General features: G+C 47.8%; 1 protein-coding gene across 1 annotated transcript; it reads right to left on the bottom strand.

Annotated features, from left to right (window-relative positions):
* Window positions 1-4,128: 4,128 nt before the first annotated feature.
* On the bottom strand, window positions 4,129-27,144 carry LOC128723769 (uncharacterized). Its single transcript, XM_053817534.1, has 7 exons — window positions 27,087-27,144; window positions 11,312-11,520; window positions 10,082-10,217; window positions 9,844-9,977; window positions 8,384-8,506; window positions 7,135-7,363; window positions 4,129-4,343 (listed from the first exon to the last, which is right to left on the bottom strand). Exons 1-7 carry the CDS (start codon window positions 27,142-27,144, stop codon window positions 4,129-4,131), a joined length of 1,104 nt encoding a protein of 367 aa, XP_053673509.1.
* Window positions 27,145-27,840: the final 696 nt, after the last annotated feature.

Below are 27,840 nucleotides of genomic sequence, written 5' to 3'. Positions count from 1 at the left end.
TTCATTTTTGTCATCAACTTGTTCCACTCGAGCTTGGTGAAGGGGCAAACAGTCAGATCGGTATCATGCTGGCAATTTTTTGAAATGGTTTTATTAAACTGCTGTCACACGAACAAGCAAGACAGAAAACATTTATTCTTTTCTATTGCACACCACACTTGTGATATCTGTTCTGGAATACACATTCTCTTTATTTCGAGCACGCCATCATACGATGCATTTTGGACATGACGGTTCATTACCAAAACCAAGCCACTGGCATGCTGGTTGGGTGCAGTAACTCATACCGGATACCGGAAAATGACGAATGAAACACAAAAACGCTCCATCTCCTACATGCGCTAACGCACAACGATGCGAAAGTGGTATGTTCGTATCGGAAGTTGCTCCATAATACACGGTTACAAGGCTCGCACGCTGCTACAACCCAAGCACCATTCGGCATCATTTGTGGTATCAAGTGCCTCCCCTGGTAGGTTCCTGCATCCTTTCGCACGAGCACGACAAATTGCACGCAACCACCGAAAAGCGGCGACGATGGGAACGGCCTGGTTGTCGAGCCTCGATGCAACGGAGCCACCGATGGGCCAACGAACCGAGCGGCACTAATTAAATATGTTTCAACTTGCAATTAAAACACGATTTGCAGACCCATCACAATTCATCCGTCGGGACGGTTTGGGTGCCCCTGCGGATGGATTCGCAAATGGATGAATTGAAAATTTGCGGATTGCAGCGGAAATGATCCGGGCGGCGGTGCGTATCGCAATTTGCGCAAAAGAGTCGAACCGGTCGTGCCTGCAGCCTCCTAGGCATTTGTACACAGGAATGAAGGGGATTTGTTGTTTAATATTTGACACGATACATGGCTGGACTAAGGCTGGACCGGTGATTCGAGCGGGCCGTCGAACTAATCTGCAACTCTGTCGCAGCCCTTCCGAGGACCATCGCACAAACCGCAAATGCTCGCGCATTTCGCCAATCGCATTGTGGCGTGAGGTCGTCCGAATGGCATGGAACGGTCCGAGCCGGTTGTGAAATACATTTGAGCCGTGCTTGCCTCGTTGACGATTGTTGATGGAATGCTGTGTGAAGGATTCACCCTAGCTGAGGTTGTTTACAGCATGTGTGTTTCATGTGTCTGGTGGCCCTGCAGTAGAACTATGGATCAAGATGGATCAAGTGACCGCAGATGGATTAAAAACAGGTAGTCTACTACACGTGAAACACCATGCGCCTCCATCAGCGAAATCGTTCTTTGAAAAATTATTTTGAACGTTTTTTAGAGGTGATGATGATTTTACAAAATACTCAATTATAAAACACGTAATAACATGAATTTATATCAAGTCATTCTGTAACCATACTTAAAAAAACACAACATTAAAAATGTTTACTTTCAAATTTACATAAAGTACCATGCGTCTCCATCAGCACAAGAGTTATGAAAAAGTCACTTTTAATGGTATCTCATGCGAAAGATAAAGATAAAAACTGAACAGTAAAAAAAGTAAGTGGTAGTTTTCAAAGTATTTAATAGAAGCCCATTGGTTTAGTTTCATAAGGAAGAACAATGAATTATATCTGAAACTAAATGCCAGTCCATGTATTCCCCATCGATTAATCGATACTTTTTTTCTATTGCATCATCGTCAAAAAAGATGCGTTCTCGTACATTTTTAATCATTATCAGTGATTTTTTCCTACCCTTACGATAATCAAGAATGATGAACCATACCATACGCTATAAACTGCATCCACCGTTATTAATACCATCGCCGGCGGGAACGATGCCTTTTTACCATTTTCTCATTTTTCTCCTATCCACGTGCCAACATCAGCCAGCACTGGTGCACTGGTTTATGCATGGCGGGCTGGAAGCAAAATTAAAACGACCACATTTACGTACACGGGCAGTAAATAATTGATGAAGCGTAATTTCTGGCGGGAGCGAGTACCACTCCAATCAACGTGAATGTTTCGTGCGCGTTTTACTGAGTCCGGTAAATGCCTGCTCTGAAATGAGAGTGCGGAAAAAAATGAATATTGATACAGCCTTTGATGTACCGATAAAAGGTCGTAATCTTGTTAATAAACAGTAAACAAACAGTTTTTTATACGCTGCGATTGTTGGTATCATTTTGCAGTGCACCGGGTAGCATGCGGTAAACGATTTTAACCGATTATAATTTAAAAACAAAGCATCGTCACACGGATCGCCTAAAGCACACTTCGCAGAAGTGATAAAAATAAAAAAACACACTCTCAATTATTCATCTCGTGTTTGAGTTTCCACCAATTTGAGGATATAACCGAACGGAGCACAAAACATGGGATTAATTTGATTTAATGAAGCGATTCAGAACCCAGAAACTTGTTGGCGCAGAGAAATGAATAGCACAGTGGCGAAAATGTACAAACACACGATACATCCCGCAAGCAGCAGGGGTTCGATTAAGCATCAAAAAGCTCAAATTACTCATTCTTACCGTTCGAGCACCATTTTACCCGGAAGGTCGCTTAATTTCGGCTTAAGAGGTGGGTGAACAAAAATAAAAATAAAACTCAACCAACACACAAACATGGAGACTGGCGTCTGTACCAGGGTTGGATTATTTATTCGCAAATACTTTCATTAGTCGCCTACAATACATCGCTATACACATCTTATACAGTCGTGCCCTTTCGCATCGTCAGACGGAGCTTTCTCGCTTCCTTCCATTCGCATTGTCCCTGTGTCGCGTTTATTTATTTCTTCATCGCACCAGCCCAGGCTCACAGACTCGGGGGTTGAATTCTACTCCCGCGCGTGGACTGGATCCCATTTTAGCTCGCTGCATCCTCGCACTCGGTATACACAAATCTGCTTTCATTTCCCCATATTTACACACATCCTTCAACGCCTCGACGCATCTACCACACGCGCACACACATCCACTTTTGCTCACATCGTTATAATGTCGCCCATGGAAATTCGCGCACGGGATAATTTCCACCCACGACGCCACCACATGCAGCTTCCCGGAAAAAGGCGCCGACAAATCGGCATCCCCGCGGTAGGTTGGAAAGTACTTCCAAACGGTGGTTTCCTAGCGACCACGTTGGCTTGGATACCGACGCGTGGATTTATTTTCTATGCTCCTGCCTTCACCCAGACTCGCGAGACAATTTCCCGCTTCACTCAAGCTCTTGTCCCAACCCAGCAGCTTTTCATTTACGTCACATGCACACATGCTTCTGCTGCTCATCATGTATCGCGCGGTTCGGATGTGACGAAATTTATTCACTTTAAATCGCACCCGCAAAATATGGTGATGCAATACTGCTTTCGGGCGCCATTGCTCGTCCTTCACGGGTCACGGAAGTGGCTCACGAAACGAAATGTGTGTGTGTGTGTGTATGTTGTGGGGGTGTTGTTTACTCTCGGGGATATTTTTACTTTTCTCATTTTTTTTATCTTTTCACATGACACCCGAAGAACGGTGTTTTTTTTGTTCTGTTTCGCTATTGGAAGTTTATAATTTTGCTCGCGTGCTCTTCCTTCAATCCTCGCGAGCTTAGGATGCACTCGAGTGCTATCGTTTTCTGCACCAAAATGAAGCCCCCGTTCGCACTGCAACCGTCGAGTGGTCGTTGATGAAGTTTGCTTATCTCTCATTCACGGTTTTTAAATGCCGTTTTGGGTGCAAGAACCACCTTGCAACGGAACCATATTTACATTGCCTGCAACACACAAACGACGACGACGAAGAAGAAGAGAGAGAAAAAAAAACCCCGTCCGGAAGATTCTCCGACTGACCGTGTCCTTTTCCACCGGCACGGAACCGACACCCTCCGCTCGGGTTTTGTTTGTTTGCGGGTTTTTGAGCGTTTTCTTTTTCGCGCCCATTCCTACCACTCGCGTTCGCATTTTACTATGATTTTGATGTTTTCCGTTCCGGTGAACAGCTTCCCGAGCGACGACAGGCCTTCCGGCCTGCCGGTGGTTTTGTGCCGAACCGGACCATCTCGGCAGGGTTGCGAATGTTTCGGGCTGGTCACACGGGTAAACAAAAAGCAAAAAAAAACAAAATGGATGCGAGCGGTCTCCGTACGGCTCGCAGACAAACCGATGCGCTCCGGTGAAGCTCAGATGGTACGGAACGGTGGAAGAACGGGCCCTTCGTGAGCTCGCGTCAGTTGCCCTCCGGAAGCGATGGGAAGGGTCAGCAGGACCGCCAGGATCGAGGGCACCATTTGCATAACGGTTGCGAGTGCCGCTCGACTGGCCGGTTGCAGAATGCCGAGCGAAAGCGCGATCGTCCACCACCGGCTTGGGCTGGAAGCTGAGGATGACATGTCTCCTGGGTTGGGAAGAGTGGGTAAGAAAAATGTTAAAATTAGAATCATCGTGCCCCGTGGCCCCCGGCGTGGGGTGAGTGAGAGCAATGATTAATGGACTGAAGGTGTCAAAATATGGATGATGATAATGTTACCACCCGGTCAGTGGGGTCCATCAGCTCCGTTGTACGGACGTTGGAAAGGACTCAAGCTCTTGATGTTAGCAGGTGGATCTTTTGTGCTTTAAAATCTACTCTTTAAACAGCTCAGATGTGAGTGAGGTTGAAAAGATACTTCGCAAGCTGTGGGCGGCACGAACCGGTTGCAATGTTTGGTTGGCTTCTCTAAATTTCAATATGAAATGGACCACAATTTGCATCACTGCAACCGGCTGCAGCAGGATTTCACGCCAGGATGGGTCGGCCTTTTTGCGTGCCATTTTATTTATTTCACGTCTATTCTACTCTTTCCAGCGTGCCGTACACCGCCACGCGGACGGACAAATATGAAAATCATTACGCTAAAAGTTTTTCCCCCTCTAGTAGGTCAAACTCTCGCGCTCTTTCTCCGCCGTGGTCTCTATCAGTGTGGTTTCATTTTATCGCTCGTCCATCGCTTGGTACTGGTGGGAAAATTCACTCACAAAAACACGGCTTCGAGATGAGGATTGCACTCACGCTGCCGGAACCGGAGACCGAAAGCTGTTGACATATCAAGCTTTCATGTTCGCCGCTTGTTCTGAACGTCCGCCAGTCTGGGCAGTCGGTTTGACCAGACGTGCTGCAAGGGCCGTCCCAGCTGCTTCTGGCAGGTGGCATGGCTGGATGACAAGGGCACAAGCACAGGGAGCAAAGCTCCCGGCACGCTTTAAACAGGAATATGCAAATGAGCCCCCTTCGGTGGCGGTCAATAGGCACCGGAGCTGGATGGACATTTTCCGGTTGATTTGCCGGAAACTACCGGGTGAAAAGGTGCCTAGCATCGACCCACCGGTGAGTTGGTCTCGTGGGTGAATAGAAAATGCAGCAAAACTTCGTGGCACAATCCGAACGCCCCCACCGTTCGTGGTTGTGATTCCTTTTCCGTGTGGGAAAGGCTTTTAAAAGCGGGAGTTCATGTAATTAATACCACACCTCTGAGCGAGCGATTCATCGCAACGCGAGCATGCGAATGGACTTTACACTTTAGCGCACTCATCGACAATATCCATCGGGGTCGCTAATGAAGCGGAGTTTGAAACAACTTCCTTTCAGCGTGGCAGCGTGCCGGATTCTAATTAATTAGTGCATTTTCCCGGAACGGGTGAGCGCTGATCGACACCGAATCACGCGGTAAGCGTGGAAAACCCTTTTTACACGTGTATCCTCCATCCTGTTTTCAGGTGAAACAATCTGCTTTAGAAATGAATTACGATTCATTACCGGTGTGGGATTTCCGGGCGATAGCGATTTGATTAAATGTTACTTCATTTAAATCATGGGTATTACTGCCAGTGCAACTGAAAACCAAAACGGTGTAATTGCCAACGAGTAGTAGTAGATTTAATTAATAAACGCTTTTCTCTTGAAGCGTGATCGATTCATTCTTTTTTCTCTTTCTAACAGAGCTAGTGAATGTGAGTTGTTAATTTTGAACAGATAGAGTGCAAGCTATGAAACCTCTAACAATCCCTTCTACAAAATATGTCTGAACCGACATTAAAAGTCACTCTCGTGCCATTAGTTTCTGCTCTTACTTTAGCACGTGCTTCAGTGCAGTATCAGTTCGGGCGCGTTGTAACATTCTCAACGCCGACGGTTCCTTCTGTTTCACGTTTCAAAAGGCTTCTTTTTTGTTGTCGAAAACGTAACCAGCTCTGTTCCCCAGTAAAGCCGGCATTGTGAACGAAAAAACAAGCCCAACGGAATATTTTAACCCGTCAGTTTCCCCAGACAGTTTCAGCAGCTCCTCGAATAGTGCAATATCATTACAATACCGGAGTCGAATTTGCATCTCGCCTTGCAGCCATGTGCAACGGGTTCGCCGGTATTGCGTAGAATGACCTCGTAAATTGGCCAGCAGCGAAGCAACAGCACAGTGTGGTGGGAGCTAAAGAACACCCACACACCCACACACATACACAAAATATAAGTCTCCCCGTCCACACCGACATCTTGCGATTATTCGCTCGATGATCTGCCGTTGAGGCGAAGCAACCCAGCCCCGGTGGTTTGGTTTTGGCGAGTTTTTTTGCGATCCGCTTCGGTTCGGTCACGTAATAACATTTTCTTTTGCCGTCATCGGCCATCGGAAAAGTGGCGCCTCCGAGCGGCCCAAAAACTGCTCCCGAAGCAACCATGTAATCGACCGGCCACCATGACCTGAGGCTCGACCCGGGCCGTATCCTTTGGTCGAGCTTTTGACGCTCATCTGCATGCGGGACTCGCGATGAGTGTGCCATTCTGCAAACTAATTGAATTCTGTGGGAGATTTCCCCGGGAGCGGTCATAAACGTGGTCGGGCGAGTTCGCTAAATGTTTTGGCACGAGTTCTACCTTTCTGCCGGAGGAAGTTGCACATTTCCGATAGTGAATGGTGGGTGAAAAAACTCAGCATGGCCTACTCATTTTGATGCACACAGCAAAATCGATCTGCTGCATGTTGGTAATGCGACTTATTGTGCACTGGACCGTGAAGGAGTTAGCCCTAAATCTAACTCCGATGGCTGTGTGAATGGTTCTAGGTTTAAGAGAGGCTTTGAGCTTTGAGCTTTTTGAAAATTTACGCAATGAACTTCAGGGTACATGCTGAATCGAGTAGATAATCCATCATTACCTTGTATCTGCGTCATGTAGGCGTCACTGTTCTGATTGTCGAAATCGCTGCCGTCGTGGTGGTGATAGGAGGACGAAGCCGACGACTGATCGTACACCGGATGCACGTAGTTGACCGGATTGAGCCCGACAGGAGACGCCGACGCAGCCAACAGCTTGGGCCGCTCGTCCTCGATCCACCGATCGACGCGCTGCTCGTAGACGTTGTGAATTTTAGCCACGCAGCTAAACTGCAGATGAGACGAAACACAATAATCGAAACCGGAACCTTAAAAAAGTGAGTATTTATTCGTCCATCCGCTTGTTTTTATTTCCATCGTCCGTCTCCATTGACAGCTCCGGGCTGTCACCACGGTAAGTCAAACCGAAACGTCAATCCAACCGGAAGTACTAAATTTTTTCACCGGTAAACTAACGAAGCTTTCCTGCTAATCAATGCCACGCATCATCGATCGGCGCAAACAGAGTGGCGCACTTGGGCAAAGATAAATAGCTCGAGTAACGCGGCCAGTCCTTGTTTGCCGAAAGCCCGTCAACGCGCCCAAACCGGCCGGAAGCGGGACACTTCGTGCTTATTCCGGGCCCACACGACATGAAACGCGAACTGATGGAGGCGCCTCTCGAGGCGCGCGATTATTTATCTTTGCAGCGGCAAACGGATAGGCAAACGGTAGAAATAAAATAAAATACACGCGAATGGCGCCGGGCTTCCGCGCGAGTGGGAGCCATTTCTGTGAGATGAAAGCGAAAAGTATCGCGACTTTACGGGCAAACGGAGTGGAATAACACACACAGACACACGAAATATGGAAGACAGCAAGAAGGAAGCAAATGCTCAGCTTCTTATCTTTCATATTTGTACATCGTCCCTTTCCACCTCGCAGGGCTCGCAGTCGATAACAGGGAGACGCGCTTGGCAGGCGATATTTTCCTGGTACGTAGTCAATGTGGCGGAAAATGACGATGTTGTTTGTTTCCGGCCGGAGTAATGCACGAAGTCGAAAACACGTGCGACGGCACCCAGCACGCTGGTGGTAACGAATTACCGAAATTGAGTCACCGAAGCAGGTCCATGTACTTTTTCATTTCTTTCTGCAGATGTTCGCGTCCCGGAGTGAGTGGACTTAAGCTCACTTGAAAGCTCCGTACGAGGGGGTTAAAATAACATGAACAATCTCAAAGGCCAAATAGAGAAAAAAGCGCACAGCTAGGCTGCACTAGCGTCGTTTGGTAAGCAACACTTCACCTACTTTCAGTTTGCTTCGTCCGTGGAAGTGATGCGAGAGTTTGAAAAATATCCCTAACGTGGAGGTTTCGAGTCCGCTGCGGTGATCCTTGTAGACCGGGTACGGCGTCATTTGTGATGCATTGATCTGTGAGAAACGAGAGACATTTGATGAATGTTACAATGGATCATGTGTATTTTTTTTAAATAATCTAACCCAACTAACTCTGGAAAGTATGGAACCGGTTTTGTTACATGTGTCTAGTACATATTTAGTACGGCAAAAGCTCATGTCACATGAGTCTAGTGTATGTTTAGTACAACGAGCCTTTCAAGATGCTTTAAAGTTGATGACGTAAATGAATCGAGTTAATTTGATACCCTCTGTGATACTTAATAGTAGAGCTCTCATAGTAGAGCTCAATTTTCATCTAATCCTTCTAAACTTCAAACTGCTCCAGGACGATGGTGCCCGCAACAAAGTGCCACATTTTTGCTCCAGAGCGACAGTGACATGTTTCCGAAAACTTCAAACCCGCACTCGCTGCACATGATGAATCTTGGCCGCAATTGCTCGGCCCGTGTTTGCACGGCGTCAACAGACGGTCGGTCGGTTCACGTAGCTTAGGAGCGTTGCCGTCACTTCCGTTTTCCGTTCCCCGATAAGCTTCCCAACGCTGGGCCAATTCCTCACACGAGCCGATCAGAAAACCGGATGGGAAAGTCCTGGACATCGGTAGCTCAGTTCGCACTTGAAAGGCGTAGTCTCCCTGAGGGGGATTTGGTCCGATGTCCTGCATCCTTCAAGATACCGGCCAAGTAGGACCCTTATCCGGGCATTACACACCAACCAGGATACATACTGAGGATGGAGCGAGCAAACAAGACATGGAGGGTAGCAAACGCATCCTCCCGGTCGCTCGAAAGGAAGCTAGTGTTCCTACCCCTCGAGGATTCTCGCCTCTCTTCCAGTTCAAGTTTATGGTGTAAATAAAATACAAACTGAGCAGCGCTCGGAACGACTTACGGATCGAGTGGAGATTTGGATTCGTAATGCTACCGGAATTACTTCCGGTAGCGCTTACTATTTACTACCAAAGCAACGAGCCCCTCGTCGAAAGCTCTCCCAACGTCAGCGCCGAAGGGTGAGTTGCGATCCACCCACCACCCAGCTTCCCCTAAAGCATCACGAACTGCTCCGAGCATTTCATCATTCCATCCGACAGCGATGGCTGCGCGATGACAAGGATTTGTCGGCGCCGGAAGATTGATATTCCGGCGGATTAAAGTTTTAATTAAATACATAAAACGATTTCCCATGTTGATTGAGTTTCCCGCCCCGGGGCGCCACGTGTGGCGAAAACCATCCTCGGGAACTCCGGACTACGTGTCGAACAAAAGCTCCTACAGCAACGGTTCCGCAACCAGCTGATGAAAAGACATCTCCTGCTGACGTGCTGGCTATCTAGCGTACCCATTTCGTACCTTTTTGTCATCCAGCAGCCAGGTGAGATTGGCAGCAGGTTTCGAGTTGTAAGACGTGCAGTTACCATACACGACGTCGCCTATTCGATAGAACTGCTTGATGCCCGTAATTAGCGGCTTCGTTACCGGAATATCTAGTCAATGAGAAGAGAGAGAGAGATGTAGTATTGCGTGGACCTAATTTCCGCTCAGTAACGCCGTGGAGCAGGATATCATATTCAATTGTGCTGATACTTACCGACCACTTCCAGCTCACTGGACACGATCATCGTGTCGAAAGAGGGCAAATCCGCGGACACTTCGCAGCTGTACTTGCCGGCCGCTGCCGATTCCACGGCCATCAGTGTTAGGTGACTTCCGTTAGATAGAGGCCGCTGGTGGCACAAACGAGAAACCGAACCGAGTGACATTTTAGCTTAGTGTGCATTTTGTTCTGACGCACGTGTCACACGTCACGCCGCTGTCGTGCGGGTGCTTAATTCTACCGACATCAAACGCTGCTGATGGCAAAAGCGTTCGTTTCAAACGGAAAATTATATGCAACTGGAACAACGGGCGTGTTTTTTTTTCTTCTCCTTTTTTTGCGCCGTGTTTTTGTTTTGTGAGCGCTGTTTGCGCGCTTGACATTGCCCGATGGCATGTCAAACGAAAGGAAATGCAGTTTTTGCCAGCGTTTGTTTCGTATTTGCTCTCATGGACACGCTGACGAGCGCGATTGATCTCGGTGACATACATTTTTATCGATTAAATGCTCTGCGGACACATTCATGTGATGAAATGTGATCAACAAAACACGATCTAAAAATGTCATACAACGCCACGCTGATCTGATCGTTAATTTGAAATTTATGTGAAAAAACACATCATCCTTTAGCGCGATACATTTCCAATTAGTTTTACTACCGCTGCTCATGAGCAGTAATTACGTGCAATGGAAGCATGAAACACTTTTTCAACTTTTTTGCGCTCGCACGCGCTCCTTTGCAGCACACGTGGAAACTCAAAACTGCACAACGCTGCACGTCATTAGTGTGCAGAGGCGCAACAAAATCAGGTCATTATGCAATGCGACCCCATCGGCTTCATCCCATTTCATCTTCCGAGAACTAATTGTACGCGAGCCGCCCGCGGGGTCGGCCTCGTAAGCCGATTCCATCGCGTTTAACAGCACCTTTTCCGTGGTGTTGCTGATGATACATCATGGAAAGAACGTGGAGTACGAGAAGAGAAAATAAAATCAGCTGCAACCAACTCCATAAAGGAGTGATAATTATGATCCCGTTGATCTGTGTAACGACAGCTAAGTCTCATGGTATGGGGGATGGAAAATTCGCGATTAGAAATCACATGCCATCCAGCGGATGCGCTGCTTCCGGTGCAGCATCGCTACGGGCCAGCACGGCGTGAAAAGCCACCCCCAAATAAAGGCAACGTTTGCTCTTTTCCTTCACGATCCGGGTTTCCTCACCTCAACCGAAAGGCCCGCCACGACGAACGACTTCAGCGCGGGGATCTCCTTCGGTGTGTAGCGGAAAAACTCTCGCTTTCCCTTGTACCACTTGACGGAGTACAGCTCGGCGCCCTCCATGTCGTAATGGCAGATCAAATTTGCATTATCGCCCCGCCGGATAGCGACCGGAACACTGACGCGCACGTCCCGCAGCGTGCTGACGAGATCTGTGGGAAAAGAGAGAGAAACAGAAGGGTGAAACGATGAGAGAACGGTTTTGCAAGCGAGCTGATGGAAAATTGCATTCGTGAAAAGCTGCCAGGATGGGGCGGAACCGGCTTGGGATGGGATAAAACGATCCATTCGGGGTCCGTGGTCTGGTGTCGATGGAGTCAATAATCGACTTTAAGCGATTTCACCGACGTAACGATTTCGGGTGAATACTTAACGATAAGAATGGATTTAGTAGGGGGTGGTCGATGGTAAGCTTTGATGGGTGCGTAATGCGCACTTTCAGGACGTGTCGAACGGCATGGTGGTGGGATTTATTAGCGCTTGAAGGAGTGCAACTGAAAGATGAAACGACGGATAAACCGTGGATGGTAAAGCTCATTGCAGCTTAGTGGAAACGCTGAAAAGGATAATAGAATTTGCAGGCTTTCGCATTCTAACTGATAGGCAAAATATTGCCGTGATGAAGTACCCTGGTAAGCTCCTCTGTTTTTTGCGTTATATATTGTCAATCCTTTTTCTATAATTTTTCCTTAAAATGGTATCAAAATCCGACTCAGCCAACGACTAATGAAACATGAAAAAACAAGGCTATAAAATACTCACCCAGATTTATCCTCATTAGCATAATCCACATTACATTCGCTACCAGCGCAAGGATTCAGCATGCGAAATAATTTATAATCCTTCTAATAACGCTACTGCCTAACAATCGCTCTCCAATTAACGACACACGCACACAAAGCTGCCTACACACTTGATCCTCGTTTACCTCGTTTGGAACTGTGTCATCAGGTCGTTATCTGATTTGCTCGCTCAACCGTTCACGTGCTCTGTACAGCCAGTTCTTTATGCAAACGAATTAAACGCTTCACTTTCTCGATCAAACACGCAGCCATGATTCGAGGCCGGTGATTTGTTGCCGTCAATCTGCAATCGCTGTAAATGGGCCGCAGGTTTTCGCAGGTTGAAACCGGGGGAAAATCACAGGTGCAATCTAGCTTTTCCCCCGACTGTGTGTTGATTTATTTATTCCGTTCTTTTATTTTTCTTCCGCAAGCGCAATTAGAGCTAAAACGTTGCCCAACAAACATAGTTAACCGAAAGTTTTCCTTTCAATCAAAAGCAACAAACTTCTCATTAGCTAAATCGCGTTCGAAGTCGCCTTTCGAAGCTACGAGTTTCCTCCACGAGCTGCATCCGTTTTTGGGGTGCTGCCCCAAACAGGGGGTTGCATTAAAAAAAAAGCGAGCGTCACAAAAACAACCCTGCACCAAGCTCGTGGGGCTAAGGACCGGAACGTGTCCGCCGGGCAGCCGTTTCAAGTGTAATTACACTGTTGGAAAGTAATTAAATTTCACTGTTACGCCGGCAGTCAATGGCGAAAGTCTGGTTTTAATCGACTAGCTACAATCTGTTCGCTTGTGTGTGGCTTGCGAGTGAGTGCTTTTTTGTTCTCTTCCTCTCTTTCTTTCTCTCTCTCTCTTTCTCTCTCTCTTTCTCTCTCTTTCTCTCTCTCTTTCTACATCCACGCCTTCTTCGATTTGGAGGGAAAATAAGCTCCGAAAAACAAACCCATCCAGCGATATAAGACGATGAACCGGTTCCTTCCAGTGCCGAGCTCCGTTTTCACGACATAACCATTTAGCCCGATCTGGTACCGGGTAATGGTGACGTCTTCGACAGCACAGCATAACAATACGGTGTCAATTGTGCCTTCGAATCCTTGCGCCCGTAGCGTCAATTAGGGTGCACGGGAAAAGAAAAATGCCCAAGCCTGGTTCGGCGATGCCACATGTTGCGCCCAGAAACAAAAGGCGCTTGGGTTGAGACGGGAAAAATCGGCAATTCGAGCGCACCTACACTCGGCATAAATCCCGTGCAGCACATGACGATTACCGTGCACCATGCGCCCGGGGTTCGAGTGGCCTCGATGGGTGGAAAAAAGGTCCCAAACGTGGTGAGGGAAAACACATTTCCTTTACGTGCCTTTTGCACCCTAGCCTCGGTTGCGGTTGGCGAACTAGTAAACGTCGGTTGCTCGGTTCCAGCAAAAGAGAAGTAAATTCGATCCATGGCCACTTCCGCCTCACCCTGACCGATATCCTTTCCCATCGAGCGGGTCACGATGTGATGGAAAAATTGATAAAATATGTGAACGACAGCGGTCATAAAACGGCCATCTTTATGCGCCCGTCCCGATTGGCGGCCTGGTCTTTGCCGGGTTGGCTTTCACGGGAGGGGGTCTATCGAGGCCCATTCCTTTTTTGTATATGTCTCTGTGTGTGTGTTTGTGTGTGTTTGAGCCTTTTTCCCGGCGACGACTTACAAGCGAGTGAACAGAAACAGCGAGCGCCACCAAACGCCAAACCTTCTCGGTGCCGTCCCCGAAACCGTAAAGAATTTCTGCTAGATTTCACTTCAATTCAGCGCTTGTCTTGTCGCGACCCTAAGGATGAAGAAAAGGGCCTCCCGATGGGCCAACCCCTGGGCAGGGTGGAACGCAAACTTTGGATCATTAACGAGGCATTATCCCGACCACGCCGAACTATTCTGGCACGGGTGCGCCACCCCGAGTTGAACGGTGAGATTTTTCGGCACTCGAGCGCTAGCACCGAGTGCCGTTTTTGGGTTCTCTTTTTGGCTTTCCGTTTTCTTTGCGCCGCTTTTAGGGAACCGAAAAGTTTCCTTCGTCCTCGCGGGTGACGACGGGCGGACGGAAGGGTGGGGGGGGGAGATAGAAAAACAATCCCTAACTATGAGCTCAAAATGCCATTATGCTTGCGCTAGTAGTTGAGCGTCTTCGTTTCGAGTGTTCTTTTCCATTTTTTTAGTACGCACACACGTGTGCGCACCCCTAGTGCTAAAGTGTGTACTAAAAGTTTTCTCGCGCAAGTGTTTTTTTTTTCGCGAAAAACTGTGCCCCCTTTGCCGGCAAATTGAGATCGAGCTCGTCGCGAAATTAATGGACGAACTCGATGAAATAGGTAAAACTGGCTTACGAACTGGCTACTGGTCTCATCCGTGCCCCCATTCTGCTACCCCTAGGACCCGCTCGTTCGACATGCAAATCACCCCCCACCGAAGTGGGGCAACTCACCCCTGCCTGTCCACTCGAAGGGCCAAAGTACCGTGAACCGTTTAGCGCGGCGTAATTTATGTGTTTTCCGTCGAGATTTATAGGCATTTCGGAGTAATTTGATGACCCTGAGGATCGCGTGGAGACAGCCATGGGAAAAGGCACCAGGATCTTATCGTGCTGGGCTCGATTTCGAACGGGGCATAAGATTCATTTCTGGATCGTTTCCAAATGAAATGTATGTTTTTGGTTACGCCGGTTTTACTTCGCTTTGTTTTTTTTTTTTGTTATTTTGTTCTAGTTTGCAGCTCTTTCGCGAACATCGGACCTCCGTGGGCTTGTCGGTGGCGACAGAGCGGTTGTAATTACTAGCTCGGGTTCGTTTCTGGCTCTTGGAATGGCTTTAAAAGTGGCACCATTTTTGGTGACAATTTGAGCACTCTTGGAGCTTGGTTATATTTTACGGAGTTAATAGGTTAGAGTTGAAATAACGTCTTTTATAAGCATTTTCCGGCGTCTTTGCCAAAATCTGCCGTTATGGACGACAATGTAAAATAGATTTCAACTGATTTGCGATGGAACATGAAACTTTCGACTGATCGTTTGAATCAAAAATAAATGCTTCAAATAATTGTGCAACCATAGCCATATAACAGTCTACATTAGCCACATCGCATGAAGGATTTTTAAATCCTTAATCTATAAACAATTTAGTCGATAGTGAACGGAAACCCAATGATTGAACGTTCGGCGAATCCCATCGAGGTATCCCGTAGCTTCTATCGGTGTTTATGGCGCATTTATTCACTGACTATCGAATGAAGCAATGATACGACCAGATAAAAACTCACCCCCTCCTGTTGTGCGTTTTTTATGCGCTCCTCACTCACGTCCTCAAAGCTCGCAAGACTCCCCACCAAACAGGATGCTCATAAAAAAAACCAACCCTTCCCGGGTGGTAAACGCCGTGCGCTCGATATCTAATCGCGCGTTTCGCTCCGTTTTTCCGTCTCGCTTAACTTCCTGGCGGTGGCTTGGTGGTGGTTTCGTGCCCACGGGCAAAACTGTGGGCACAATTGATTTACGAGTCGATCACACAAGGAAAAGCAGGAGGGCAGGAAACATAAAACAAAAAAAAGGAAAACACAAACGAAGCAAACGAATAGTAGCCCCATTTGTTTTACGTCCAACTCTGGACGCTTTTCCGGGCTCACTTCCTTCTCAGTTCGCTTCGTCTCGTCTCGCTTGGTGGCCAGGAGCTGAAATCATTGCCTTTTTGTTCTCTGTACTTCGCCGTCATTTTGTGTTTGCCAATCTTTTTCCCATGCTACGTCTAGCGCCAGGGAAGGGCCGGTCACCGATCATGAGTTGAATTCAATTTGTTATTTCGCTACGGTTACTGACAGGATATTAGCAGTCAATGTTGATAAATGGTTTTTAAGTTTATCGATTACTGGAGCGTTTTATGTTGCGCTGCCCCCCTGGGAGTGGGTGGGAATCGAAGTCCCTCAAGGAAAGAGGTAAAAATTGTTTTCCTCTTGATTTTCCACGTAAGCTACGCTTTGGCTTCGGTTCGGTTTTAGCAGGTTCGCATACGACGTTGCTTGGAATGGGAGAAGTTTTATGTGCTGGCCGGCGGAACGAAGATATCAATCATATTTTGCGAAGCATTCAGGCACCATCCGGCCGGTCTGTTTTACGCTCGAGTTAAGTCACGACCCTGATGGCGCACTCCTGACGGTCAGGTGGTGACGAACGCACCGTTCAGGGAATCCAAGGGAATGTTCCAAAACCACATGAAAAGCTTGTGCTTGTTGCTCAATCCGAGTCGAGTCTGCCCGGCTGAGGCTCCAGAGCGCTACTGGCAGATAAATTAGATTAATGTTGCCCATCGCTCTTGGGTGCACTCGTTCTCCTGGCTTGTCCAGACCGGATCCTGCCATGGTTGTGGTTGGTTGATTGAAAAATTCAAAGATCCGTCTCGAACGGAGCAAACGGTTGGTTCACTTCAAAGACTAAACTAGGGAGGAAAAGTCCTTGTAGCAAAGCCGATCGCCACTAATGAACTCTGTCGATATCCAGGAAATTATGCAAGTTTATGAAGAGAGTGGTGTTTTGTAGGGTTTTCCTGCAAGTAAAATTTCCTCGTAAAAGGATTATGGTGTTTATTAATAATCCACGCAGCTGGTATAAAAAGCTACTGGATGAAATCAATCGTACCGAGAACGATAAGCTATCCGTGTCTCTCGAGCGTTTATCAGAGGAGGTGTCCGATTGCATTGAAGAATTCCTTTTGCTAGGGTAAAAAACTGCAACATGAGCACTACACCGATGTGCAACATCTGGAAAGGTGCCTTTGAAAAAGCGAATATTCCATCGAGAGGAATGAACCTTCTTCCTAACCAGACACCATAGGTTGTTCTTTGCAGATTCAGTTTTTCCTTACTCTGTTCCATTCTGTTTCCCTTTTCCACCAGACTCTGGCGAGACGATCAAATGCGCTGCATACGGAGCTAATGGACACGGGTTAATGCAATTATTGGCCACATGTGCACGCTCGTGAACTTCTCGTCGTGTGGTTTTTATTCAACCTTTGCTTTTTCGCTCATTGTTGATCTACTCTCAACTTGTTTTCCTAACCGATGCAGGGTCGTGAGGTCGACAGGGAAAACCCGAAGGTAAACACTCTGCTGCTAGTTGGCTCGGTGAAGCTAGACAAGGTTAAATTTATGCATTGACTTCTCACTTTCCCACCGTTTGTTTTGGAGTGTTTTTGCACGTTTGATTTATTTGCGCATCTCGTCATCTTTTCTGATTCAAATTAATGAATTTTTCATGCTGCTGGATGAGTGTTTTCCACTTCTACTGTTCACGTGTGAGTGAACGTTCGAGAGACACACCGAGCAAACGAAGAAAAAAAAACGGTCGTCTGACAATGCATCGTCCCAACGGTACCGAGAAGCACTCGGTTGCCATCGCGTCGGATCGACATCGGATCAACAACAAACCTCTTCAAGGCGCCACTTTCTCTATCCCTCTTTATAGCCCCCAATCACCGGGTGGAAAGTCAAATTTTCCAACCCGAAACCGTTGCTTGTTGCAGAAGCAATTTTGGCGAGCGTTCTTTCTGGTTTTTTTTCGGCGTTTTCTTCACTCACATTATGTCCTTCTTGTTCACCCACTTATTGATGGCGTGCATACCGTGAACGACTCGTTGATTGCTTTCCCACCGGTTTCGCAAATGTTCATCACTCGTTCGTCACCCCGTTCATGCTCACGGCCCGGTGACCCTCCAGGGCCGGCTCCCTTTTGCTGTCACTCACTTCAACCCCTAGGTGCACCGATGTGTGGATGTGTACACGGGCAGCTTTTTGTTTCTCTTACCGGCGATAAACATTTGCCATCCGTCGGCGGTTGGTTGGGTTGGTTGACGCGAAAATTATGTTTGCCCTTTTTGGCGCGGGTTGATTAGTTCTCCCGCCCTTCATGTCGCGTAATCTCGTTTGCAAATTTTAAGCGATTTTAATCGAATTCGCGCAGGTCATTGGCTGGATGGATGTGTTTGAGGTGGCTCGATGCCGACGAGCAAGCAATTTGAGTCGGAATAGTATATTAGATGTCCTTCGGCCCTTCGCAACATCGTGGAATGGCTAGGAGTTTACAAAAAAACTACTTTACGTGATGTAACGCCAAGATTTGTTCGTTTTAATTAAAAGTGAAACTTATGGGAATAATAACACACGTCGTAAGTGTGATTAGCAACACAATGAGCAGCAGTGGAAAACAACCGGAAAAGCCATCCGACCCATGCTAGCCGCATGGTGATAACAGCTTTCCCGAGTTCCAGCGCTCGTAAATTAGCATAGCGTACGTTCACGCTGTAAGGTGCAGCCACCGGAAACGGTACGCCTTCGAACACAGCATGTACAACAGCCAGCAAGCCAAACCGAGTGATACGAGTGTGCAAACATAAACCATTCGAACGCGGTGCCCGGTTTCCGACCGGAAGGTTGGCGCAGTTTTGGCGCACAACACGCCACCGAAACGTGCACCGAATATCGACGACGGAAAGGCGAGCGAAAAATACGCCAACGCAAATGTGTAGGAAAAGGAAGAGAAAAATTCCGAAAGCAAAAAAGCAGCGACATGGATCCCCAATCGCAGGGACCCGGGAACCTGGAAGCGAACCGTCGTTTAGCCGGAACGTACGGTTTAAGTTTATCGAAAGTGAATTCCCGATCGCCGCGGCGTGGCATGCTCGCGCTCCCTTTGGTGGTTTTTCCGACCCAAGCGCGAGTCGGGAAAGTCTATTAAGATGAGAAATTGATAAGCATACATCAGGGTGAGCGATGGTAAAGGAGAGAGAGAGAGAGAGCGAGTGAGGCAGGTAGGAGCGTGTTGCTCCCCAAAAGAACATTCGGCTCCTCACATGCAATTCCAGCTGCTCGACTTTCCAATATTGATGGCGTGCTTCACGCTGGAACCGGAGTTTAATGAAGTTCAAAAGCGCACACACGGAATTGGATCGCTTTCGGTTCGAATCGAAATCTCCACCATTGGCCTTGCGTTGGCCCTTCGCACGCGTGCCTGGTCCTTAACGTGCCGTTTGATCAAAAAACAGAGAGAATGAGAATGAAGGAGGAAGGTGTGGAAAAAGGTGGAAAGGGAGAGGGGGCAAGCATAAATTGTTCCACCCACCAACAGCCCGCCACGCGCACATTAATCAGCGTGCTAAAACGGTTTCTACCTTAGCGTTTTACAATTATGCCACGGTTTAACGCTTGGTAGCATTTTTCAGCCCATTTGCTTATTTTTTTTATTGGAGTTTCATTTCACCATTTTACATAATGCGCACCCTCACCCTGGAGCTGTTTCATAGAGGAGGCCTCTGAGGGGCGTAAAAAATGGTGGCCCTGCGTTCACACGGTGAAGAAAAAAAGCGCGTTTCCACCCTTGATTAAACATTTCTTCCGCCATTTTCATCCCGCTCCGTGTTCAATCAATCATAAAGCCATTTGGTTTTGAGGTTTTTTTTTCTGCGTTTTCCTTTTTGGTCTTTTCACCTTCCGGCAGCTAGCGGCATGCTTTTCACCTTTAATATCGTAAAACAGCCGCGGCGGGAGCTGATTTATGCCGATGAACGTGATGCTAATCAGGTTTCTGTTCAAATTTGATAATCAATAACCTTGCCACATGGTCCGTGGGATGGTAAACAATTGATCACAATGCCCTGGAGAAAGTTACAAAGGGATAAGGAACTCTTATGCCATGAGCAAGCACATTTCAAGAAACTTTACTGACACTTTAAGGCTTCCTTTTATTTATTCTTCCTGAACAAATGATTCCTTTGTTAATTTTGTTCATACAAATTGGCTTTATTCATTCACATATCCCGTTGTTTTAAACTGAGTTTTAATTGTATCGAAAACTAATTAACTAATTTCTTCTAGAGAATAATCATTTCCTTTTTCTTTTTAATTATATTGTTTGCACATTTAAATTGCATATTACTGGGAATTGTGTTACGCAAAATCTCCATCATAGCAGTCCACGGAGAAAGCATAAATCACTATGTTTAAGATTTTTTCCTTCTGTACCTTAAGCGCAGTAGGCCATGCTATGCTCACTTGTAGCTACCCGGTGCCGGATAACTTAACCGGACAGCTCAACCAATCGATTGCACTCACGAACGTGCCCACGGGCCGATTTTCCGAGCGCCTCCTGCGGAAGGCAATAAAGTGCGCCCAACCACTGCGGACGCACACAGGCACAGAAGGTCGAAGGAAAACTCGGCCCGGTAAAAGCAAACCGTTTAACCCGAAACGCGGCACGCTTTGCCTACCCAAAAATCGTTGGGGTCCTTCAATTTGGGCGGGAGATAAATTTCCCTCGTCACTGCATTGCGCTTTTCACTTAAAGCTCGCCGAAACGAAATGACCCGAAAGGAAAAGCTACCCACCTTCCTCTTTCTGTTCCCTCCCCCCAATGCATCGTAGTGCCACCAATACTCGCTCGCGTCTTAAGTACACCCCAAAGTGCATGCATTTAAGATAAGTTCGTCGCCCATTTGGCTCGGCGTTGTACTTTTCGCTGCATTGACGCTGCCCCGAAACGACCGAAAGCGACTGAAGCGAATTTAAATTAATTTAAATTAGGTTTTCCCTCGTGTCGCCTGCGAGAGACAATGCGCTCGGCAGGGAAAAAGGGCCGGTTTTCTGTTTTCCCCCCTCGCCCTACGCTCACCACACACCAGGTACTGCTGGGGCTTTATGCAAAAAGGGAGGGCCGAGTGGGAAAAGAAAACCATGCTGTAAGGATTCCACCATGCCCGATCGGTGGTGGGAAATTAAAGCGCACCGAACCGGCGGTGGTTGAGGTGGCTCTCGGTTCCTTCGGAAACCAAACCCCACCAGTCCAGCACGGTCAGTTATTTATCGCTTTTCCATCCATCGGCCGGTCGTACCTCGAGGCTGGCTGGGAAAACCACCGTACCGATGCACCGAGTGTGCTTCCGAGCGAAGGAAGACGTGCTGTAACGTGTTTTCTTCATCGCAATCGAAGGAAACCGCTCGGGTTCGTGGTGCTACTTGCGTCTTACGACCCTTTGGCGAAATGGACTACGGATGTTTGAAAACAAATTCAAACCACTTTCTTGCATGGGACATAGCGGTGGTTGCATTGTGCAATGTGCATTTGCACTACGTAAAATGCTCTAACAACAAAGCGAGTATTGAAGATTTCATTTCGAATGAAACATTGTATAAATATGGAATAGTCAATATGCGCTGTGTCTAATAATGTGCAAGAGTTATTTTAAAATCAAATAAAATGTAAAATTTGTACAACTCATTTCGTGCATTTCGAACAACTTTCCCGCCCACCCTTCGAGGAAGCCTTCCTCCACAGGAAGCTGCACAGCTGCCCGATTAAACTGAGCGCGCCTCTCAAGACACGGCTGCCTTGGAATGTAATTGAATTTTAGCCAGCACGTTGGGATGGGGAAGAAAAACACACCCATCCCACGGACGCGGAAGCTGCTTGCTGAAATTGCTGTAAAATTTGTACGGCACGTACCGGAAAATGCACCACCGTCTCGCTCGCACTCCTTCACTCTTTCTCTCTCTCTCTCTCTCTCTCTCTCTCTCTCTCTCGTTTTTCCTATCACCGAATTTCAACCCCCCGAGCAACCGAGCAAACCCGGTCCAGCCAGAAGCTGTTCATTATGCTGCGGGAGGTGCTGTTTTTGTGGTGGCGTTGCTTCGACTGGCTCTTTGGATGGGCCAGAAGATGCACCCAGATGTTCGGTGAGAAATGAAAAATGTCCGATGCAAGCGAACGCCCCGGAACCATCGAAAAACAAACGGAACGGGAGAAATTTTCAAATTGAAATATAAACGCTTTCGGAGTTTTCGTGCTTTTTTTCTCTCCCTCTCTTTCTCTCTCTCGCCTGGAGTTCCTTTTGTAGTGCACAGTGTGTGAAAGAAATGAACGCCTGGAACTTGAATGAGCGTCAGCAAAGTTCCGGCTGCGGAAGCAATATTGTAACTATTTCAAACCTAATAAACCACATTGCAGCTCGTCTGAGGATGCTTCAAATGCGATTTATGATGGGATTAGTTCATCAACTATCTCGCTGGGTGAAAATCTACGCCGTTGCTGAGGCATGTTCATATATTGAGGATTATCAGTTAACAAATCTCACTCATCGGAAGCATCCTAGCAATCGATCCTGCAATATGATACACGCCTAGGAGCACAGTTATTCTTTCCAAACATCGACAAAACAAATGTCAACGGAACGTGTCATTGGTCCATCTACGGACAGTCCCACGTTGCTGCTTCTTCTGAGAGCTTGAGATTTACTTCCCACGCCGATCTATTGCCACTTTCAACACTGTCGCAAGCTACGAGCTCAACCCAAGAGTCGTCCTAGCAGAAAAGCAAACAGACGCGACCCTAACACTTCACGTAAACACTTCAATAAACATAAATTGAGTTACTATTTTCCGTGCCGCGTGCAGTCCGCGTTCCGGTTCGTGCTATTTCACTCGCAAGAAAGCACACGTTGCCTGCCAACTGTGACCGGGTGAGAAATCAATCGAAATAGCTTTCCCGGAGCTCCACTCAACGTCCCGAGGCAGCCTCGTGTGTGCGGAAACGGAAATAGAACTTGCGCTGAACCGGCGACGACGGAACGAACTGGCGTGTCAGGGTAGATGTGAATTTATTTGAATGTGATTCATACGCTTGCTGATGTGAACGATGCGAACCTAGCGTGGGCTGCAGAAGCTAGGCATCCGTAATATGGCTAACTGGCTAACTCCAGCCCTTGCGGCAAAGGATACGAGTTTCGGTGCGCCTGCAAGGTAGGCAACACGCTCGCCACGCCTCAACAAAGAACAGATTCTTTAATCAGCGTCGAAGATAACCTTTCATCTACCTCAGATCCGATGCTATCTCTGAGGTTAGCCAGCACCCCTATGTGGCGCTAAGATTTATGTTTGCCGAGTGATAATTTGCTGCCCACAAATATTTCACTTTGCCGATGAAATCAATCTTGGTCGAATGGGTTACTGATGGAGGGTGGTAAGCTCTTGGCAATTAGAAATGAAAATCGCGCTGTTAGAGCCATGCAACGTGTTGGAAAAGGAGCCTGCTGATGAGATGATATCACTTCTGCTACAAGCAACATTAATTGGATTAATAAAGACTTCTGGGAAGCGATTCATCTCGATAAACATCTGCAGGAGCGTATCAATTACGGGCTCGTATCGTAAAGGGTCTCTCCTGATCGCAGTATTAGAACGGTGTGAAATACTTCTAGATGTTAAATAACGACGTCTGACTGACTCAAACCAGCACGAAACGCGTGCACAAAACACGGCTGGCAGCGTTTTAAACGCCCGAACGAAACGCCCTGCCGCTGACTCTCGCAAATCACTCCTTTTGTTGGCGATGATTGGAATGATCAATAGCACTCCATCAATCAAAATTGCGAAGAGTTCTCCGGCAGTTTTCCAGCACCTTCTCGCAACGGCACCAACCTCGGATTGTTAATGCGCCCGGATTGTCGGTAAAGAAATGCCCTACCCTCGTCAATTTCCATCATCATAAACATACTCAATCATTTAATTATGCGAAATGTCCATCCGCCTTACGCACCACCCCATCGGGGGCTAGGATGCGAGCGAACGAATTTGTTTTTCCCCATTCATCCCTTGCTTCTTCCACGCGCTCCAGGAATCGACAAACGATCCATTTATTCCAGTTGAAAAGCGTGTCGAAATGATATGTCTTTTTTTTTCCGGCGCTTTTAATATATCCTTTTTCCTTTTCTCGCTTTCCGCCTTCGCTCTTTCGTTTGCATTCTTCTTGAGGCCTGGGCCCAGGAATCCCTTCATCTCGATAGCTTTTTCATTTTTCAAATTCCTCCAATTCCACGGGCGATCCGGTTTCCGGGGGCCTGCCCTCAGCAGGCGGCTTCAAATGATCTATAGCCAAGCGGTCGGTGACGACGCAAATGGTGCCCGATTCATTATTTCATTTCTCGATTCTCACCCCGAATCGAAGGTCCTCGTGTCCGCCGCAAATACGGCATCATCCTGAGTCCCGCCCGGTCCAGATGCTTAGGAATCGGAATTCAGGTTATTAGGCCCCGGGAACGCGTGTCCTTCTCGAAATTTGTCGAGCCTCTTGTGAAGCTGAAGTAAAAAAAAAGACAAGAGAGAAAGAGACCGAGAAATGATGCTCCAAAGCACGGGCAAAATAAAATGGTGAACCATTAATTTTTGATTGCGAGCAGTTACGCCATTGGAAAGCGAGTAGTGAGCGCGAAATAAGGCAGCAAAACTTCCGAGGACCAATCGAAGCGCGGCGGCCAATTGGGCCAATTTTGGCGTGCTACTAGACGTGGATTTTTTTTTCTGCGCGTGCAATCAATGAGCTCCCTGACGACATTAGGCACGGTACAGTTGATGAGCTTCCAATATGCCTCAATCGTTATTTATAGTCCCAGCGTCGCCAAATATCATCCCAGTAGCCCGTGACGAGTGATTTGACAGAACGATGAGTAGTTCGAGTTGGTTGCTGCGTCGTCTATTACAACACAAACACGCTTCCAGCACCTTCATTAGCAATCGTGGGCGTGTTGTGCCAACAAGAGATTCTTCCCGGTCATGATCTTTACCGCCCGTGTGTTGGTGTCCATTGTTTGGGACATTCTTAGCTTGTTTTGCTGTCAATTTACACTTTTGTTCGTCCACATTCCAAACACACACGAGCCCAAACACCGACCAACTTTATCAGAATGTTGCGGAGTAAAAGATTTGCTGCCATTGGAAAAAAAACATCTTTTTCCCGCAAACTTTGCTCCCCACGGACCTGCCACACTTCGAAAATTCATGTACCGATGTACGTGTGTGATAGCGAGTAGGACTCCATTTCGATGTCTCATGTCGGGATGCCCTCCAACCACAATCTCGCACCGGCCCGATGGAGGCGCCATCAGTTCATCAACAGCCCCGGCATCAGCACATAAACTACTCAGCCGTTACCACTCCGCTCCCTTGTGCCATATTCCACGTGTGTGTGTGTGTACGCAGGGAAGGATAATGAATGAATAGACAACTGTCAAAGTTGGTAAAGTAGTTTCGACCCGGACGTTGGGCACATTCTCTGCCGGTCACATTGTTTGTTCCATTTTTTCTCCTCTCTCTCTATCTCTCCCATGCTTCCTTAACAGCTTCCTCATATCCGGAAGTGGGGTGGAAACTTTTCACCCACCGTGCTATCGCTTGTAGTGGTGCATCACCGTTGTGCTCCTGGACGGCGAACAGATTGGGCGAAAATTGCTACGTAAAAGTAACTTCACGGTGCTCTCTAAGCGCTATCGATTGGCCCATCGAACCGGCTGGTGTACGGAGCACGAAAGCATAAGTCAATGCCAGACAGGGATGCTGGGTCGGGGGCTGCCGTTACTTTCAGAACTACGTGACGAAGCGACACGCGACACGCCGGTGTAAGACTGTGAAGTCAGCGCAGTCACTCGAAGACGTACGTGGGAGTTACGCAAGACCCGTATCGCTGCCACCAACCGTGCACGGTCACGATGAAGCACAGGAAATGAACACAAAAAAAATGCAAGAAAGCCTCCCTACAAATCTGTCTTTCTTCGGGGAAAATGTAACGAAAAAAAAACTATCCACTAACACTCGCGCCATGCACAAGCTGTCTGTCTCCTCGGTTGGAACGCGCGTTGTCGTGCGGGATTGCATCAGCATCGTCGGGTGCGGCATCACCAACCACTTGTGATCCTGGCCAAGGAAGCGCTCCAACGAAACGGCATCCTGACGTCTACGGTTTGGCATGCGACCGACAACGCCGCCTGGAGTGGCTCGGTTAGTGCAAGTCTTCACCACGAGAGGGCCACCGTGATGGAAGAATTCGAAGCATTCGAAGGCACACCCCTCTAAGGTGGGTGACGGTGGGTTGAGTTGAAGGGCGAGGGAAGCGGAAAAATGTGGCGGCAACCGCGCGCGATGAGTAAGCGAATCCGGCCCGGCAAAATGCACCTTACGTAAAGCGTTTTCTCCCGCGTAATTGCTCCATCATCCCCGGAACCCGTGTAGTTCCGTGGCCCAGGGGTATTGGATGGGTGGGGGTCGGGGTAGATTATGATAAAGAAGGGCAGAGCATGAAATAACATTCTCCGCCAGCCACCAGCACGCTGATGATGCGGTATCGTGAAGCAAAACTCCGGATCCAGAGGATTATCCCTGGTAGCGCTGCTTCGGGGGCTATGCGCGGCTTCGAGCAGGAGTTCATCAAGATTATTCCGTTTTGTCGTTATTACAACCTTCCCGTCGAACGAGCCGAAGGTTGGGAAAAGGGAGCCTTCCCCCTTGTTATCGTAACGCTCCCACCAATCATTGTTATCCGCTAGTCGACCGGAACCCATTCACCAGCTCACTTCCGGGGTGAAGCATCGACGGCAAAATGGATGGTTGAGGTTATGAAATTACCTGCCAGCCCTTTGGAGAACCCACCCACCGCATCCACTTGGGTGTCGGTGACTGTAACCGATCGAACCGACACCGACGACAGCGCACGATAATCGGGCACAACGCCGGCAGACCGCGTTTGTGGCTTTGGGGCAAATTTGCAGCTAAGTAATTGAATACACCGGCAACCGTGCTGGTTCCCGGTGGCACTGCACGGAGAAGGTGGCTTCGTCTTATCATTGCAACTAGTGCACTGGTGAGGCGGTGTGATTGCGATAAACTTGTGGGGGCAATTATTGTGATGAAATTATTGAGCAAAAAAAATGGGCCACATCCTGCGGAAGCCAAAGTAAAACCAATGACAACCGATGGAGAAGCAGATTGTGGAATAAAAACAGACTCACAAGGGATATTTCCGATGATCCGCTTAGAAGAATGCAGGTGTTGGAGGATGGAGAGCATAAAGAAGGATGACACAACTTACCGATCATTGCGATCAACGCTAGCAGAAGCGGGACTCGTATATCCATGGTCACCATCATGTTCGCCTTTTCGAGTTACGCTGCTTTTGCACCAATTTACGATATGCACTGCACAACAAATTGAACCAATAGTTGATGCAATCACTAAAAATTCTCTGCCTGCCTGCACTCGAGGAAGCAATCTACTCGATCTCATCCATCAAACCAAGCTACGATCGAGCAAATTGGGCGTCTTCCGTTTTCTTACACGACTGCGCCGGAATTGCTCCAACCAGTAGCTTCAACACTGAACGTAATGTAATGTGCGCTCATAATTCTATCCACAACAAAAGCACTAAACACCCTCACCAATCACATCCACTTGTCAGACGCAGCCTAATCGGTAATCACGTTCGAACGTTTCACATCAATCATGCTGGCGGTAGAGCGATAATATTTAAAAGTCCCTTCGACTGACCACAATGAAAATAGAACAGTGGCAGTTTGTTGCCACAGTTTGCAACTTTGTCTGCATTTGGGTGCACTGAAACAAACTGCAGTTAGCCACCGTATAGCCTAGCCGGTGAGATGCACTCTCAGGACGACCCTCATCATCCGGCCATTAACTGTCAACTGACGCGGCACCCTTTGAACGGACCGTTGCGACCGATTCGTCTTTGTTCAGTGGAAATGGAACACGAACTCCACGATCGAGCCGAGCCGAAGCCGATCCGAGAGTGGTAGTGCCGAACGAAAGCGTGCCGGTACCGACGGAAC

The sequence above is a fragment of the Anopheles nili genome, chromosome 3 (assembly GCF_943737925.1).
Source record: "Anopheles nili chromosome 3, idAnoNiliSN_F5_01, whole genome shotgun sequence".
NCBI lineage: Eukaryota > Metazoa > Arthropoda > Insecta > Diptera > Culicidae > Anopheles > Anopheles nili.
This window is presented reverse-complemented; position numbering and strand designations above follow the sequence as displayed.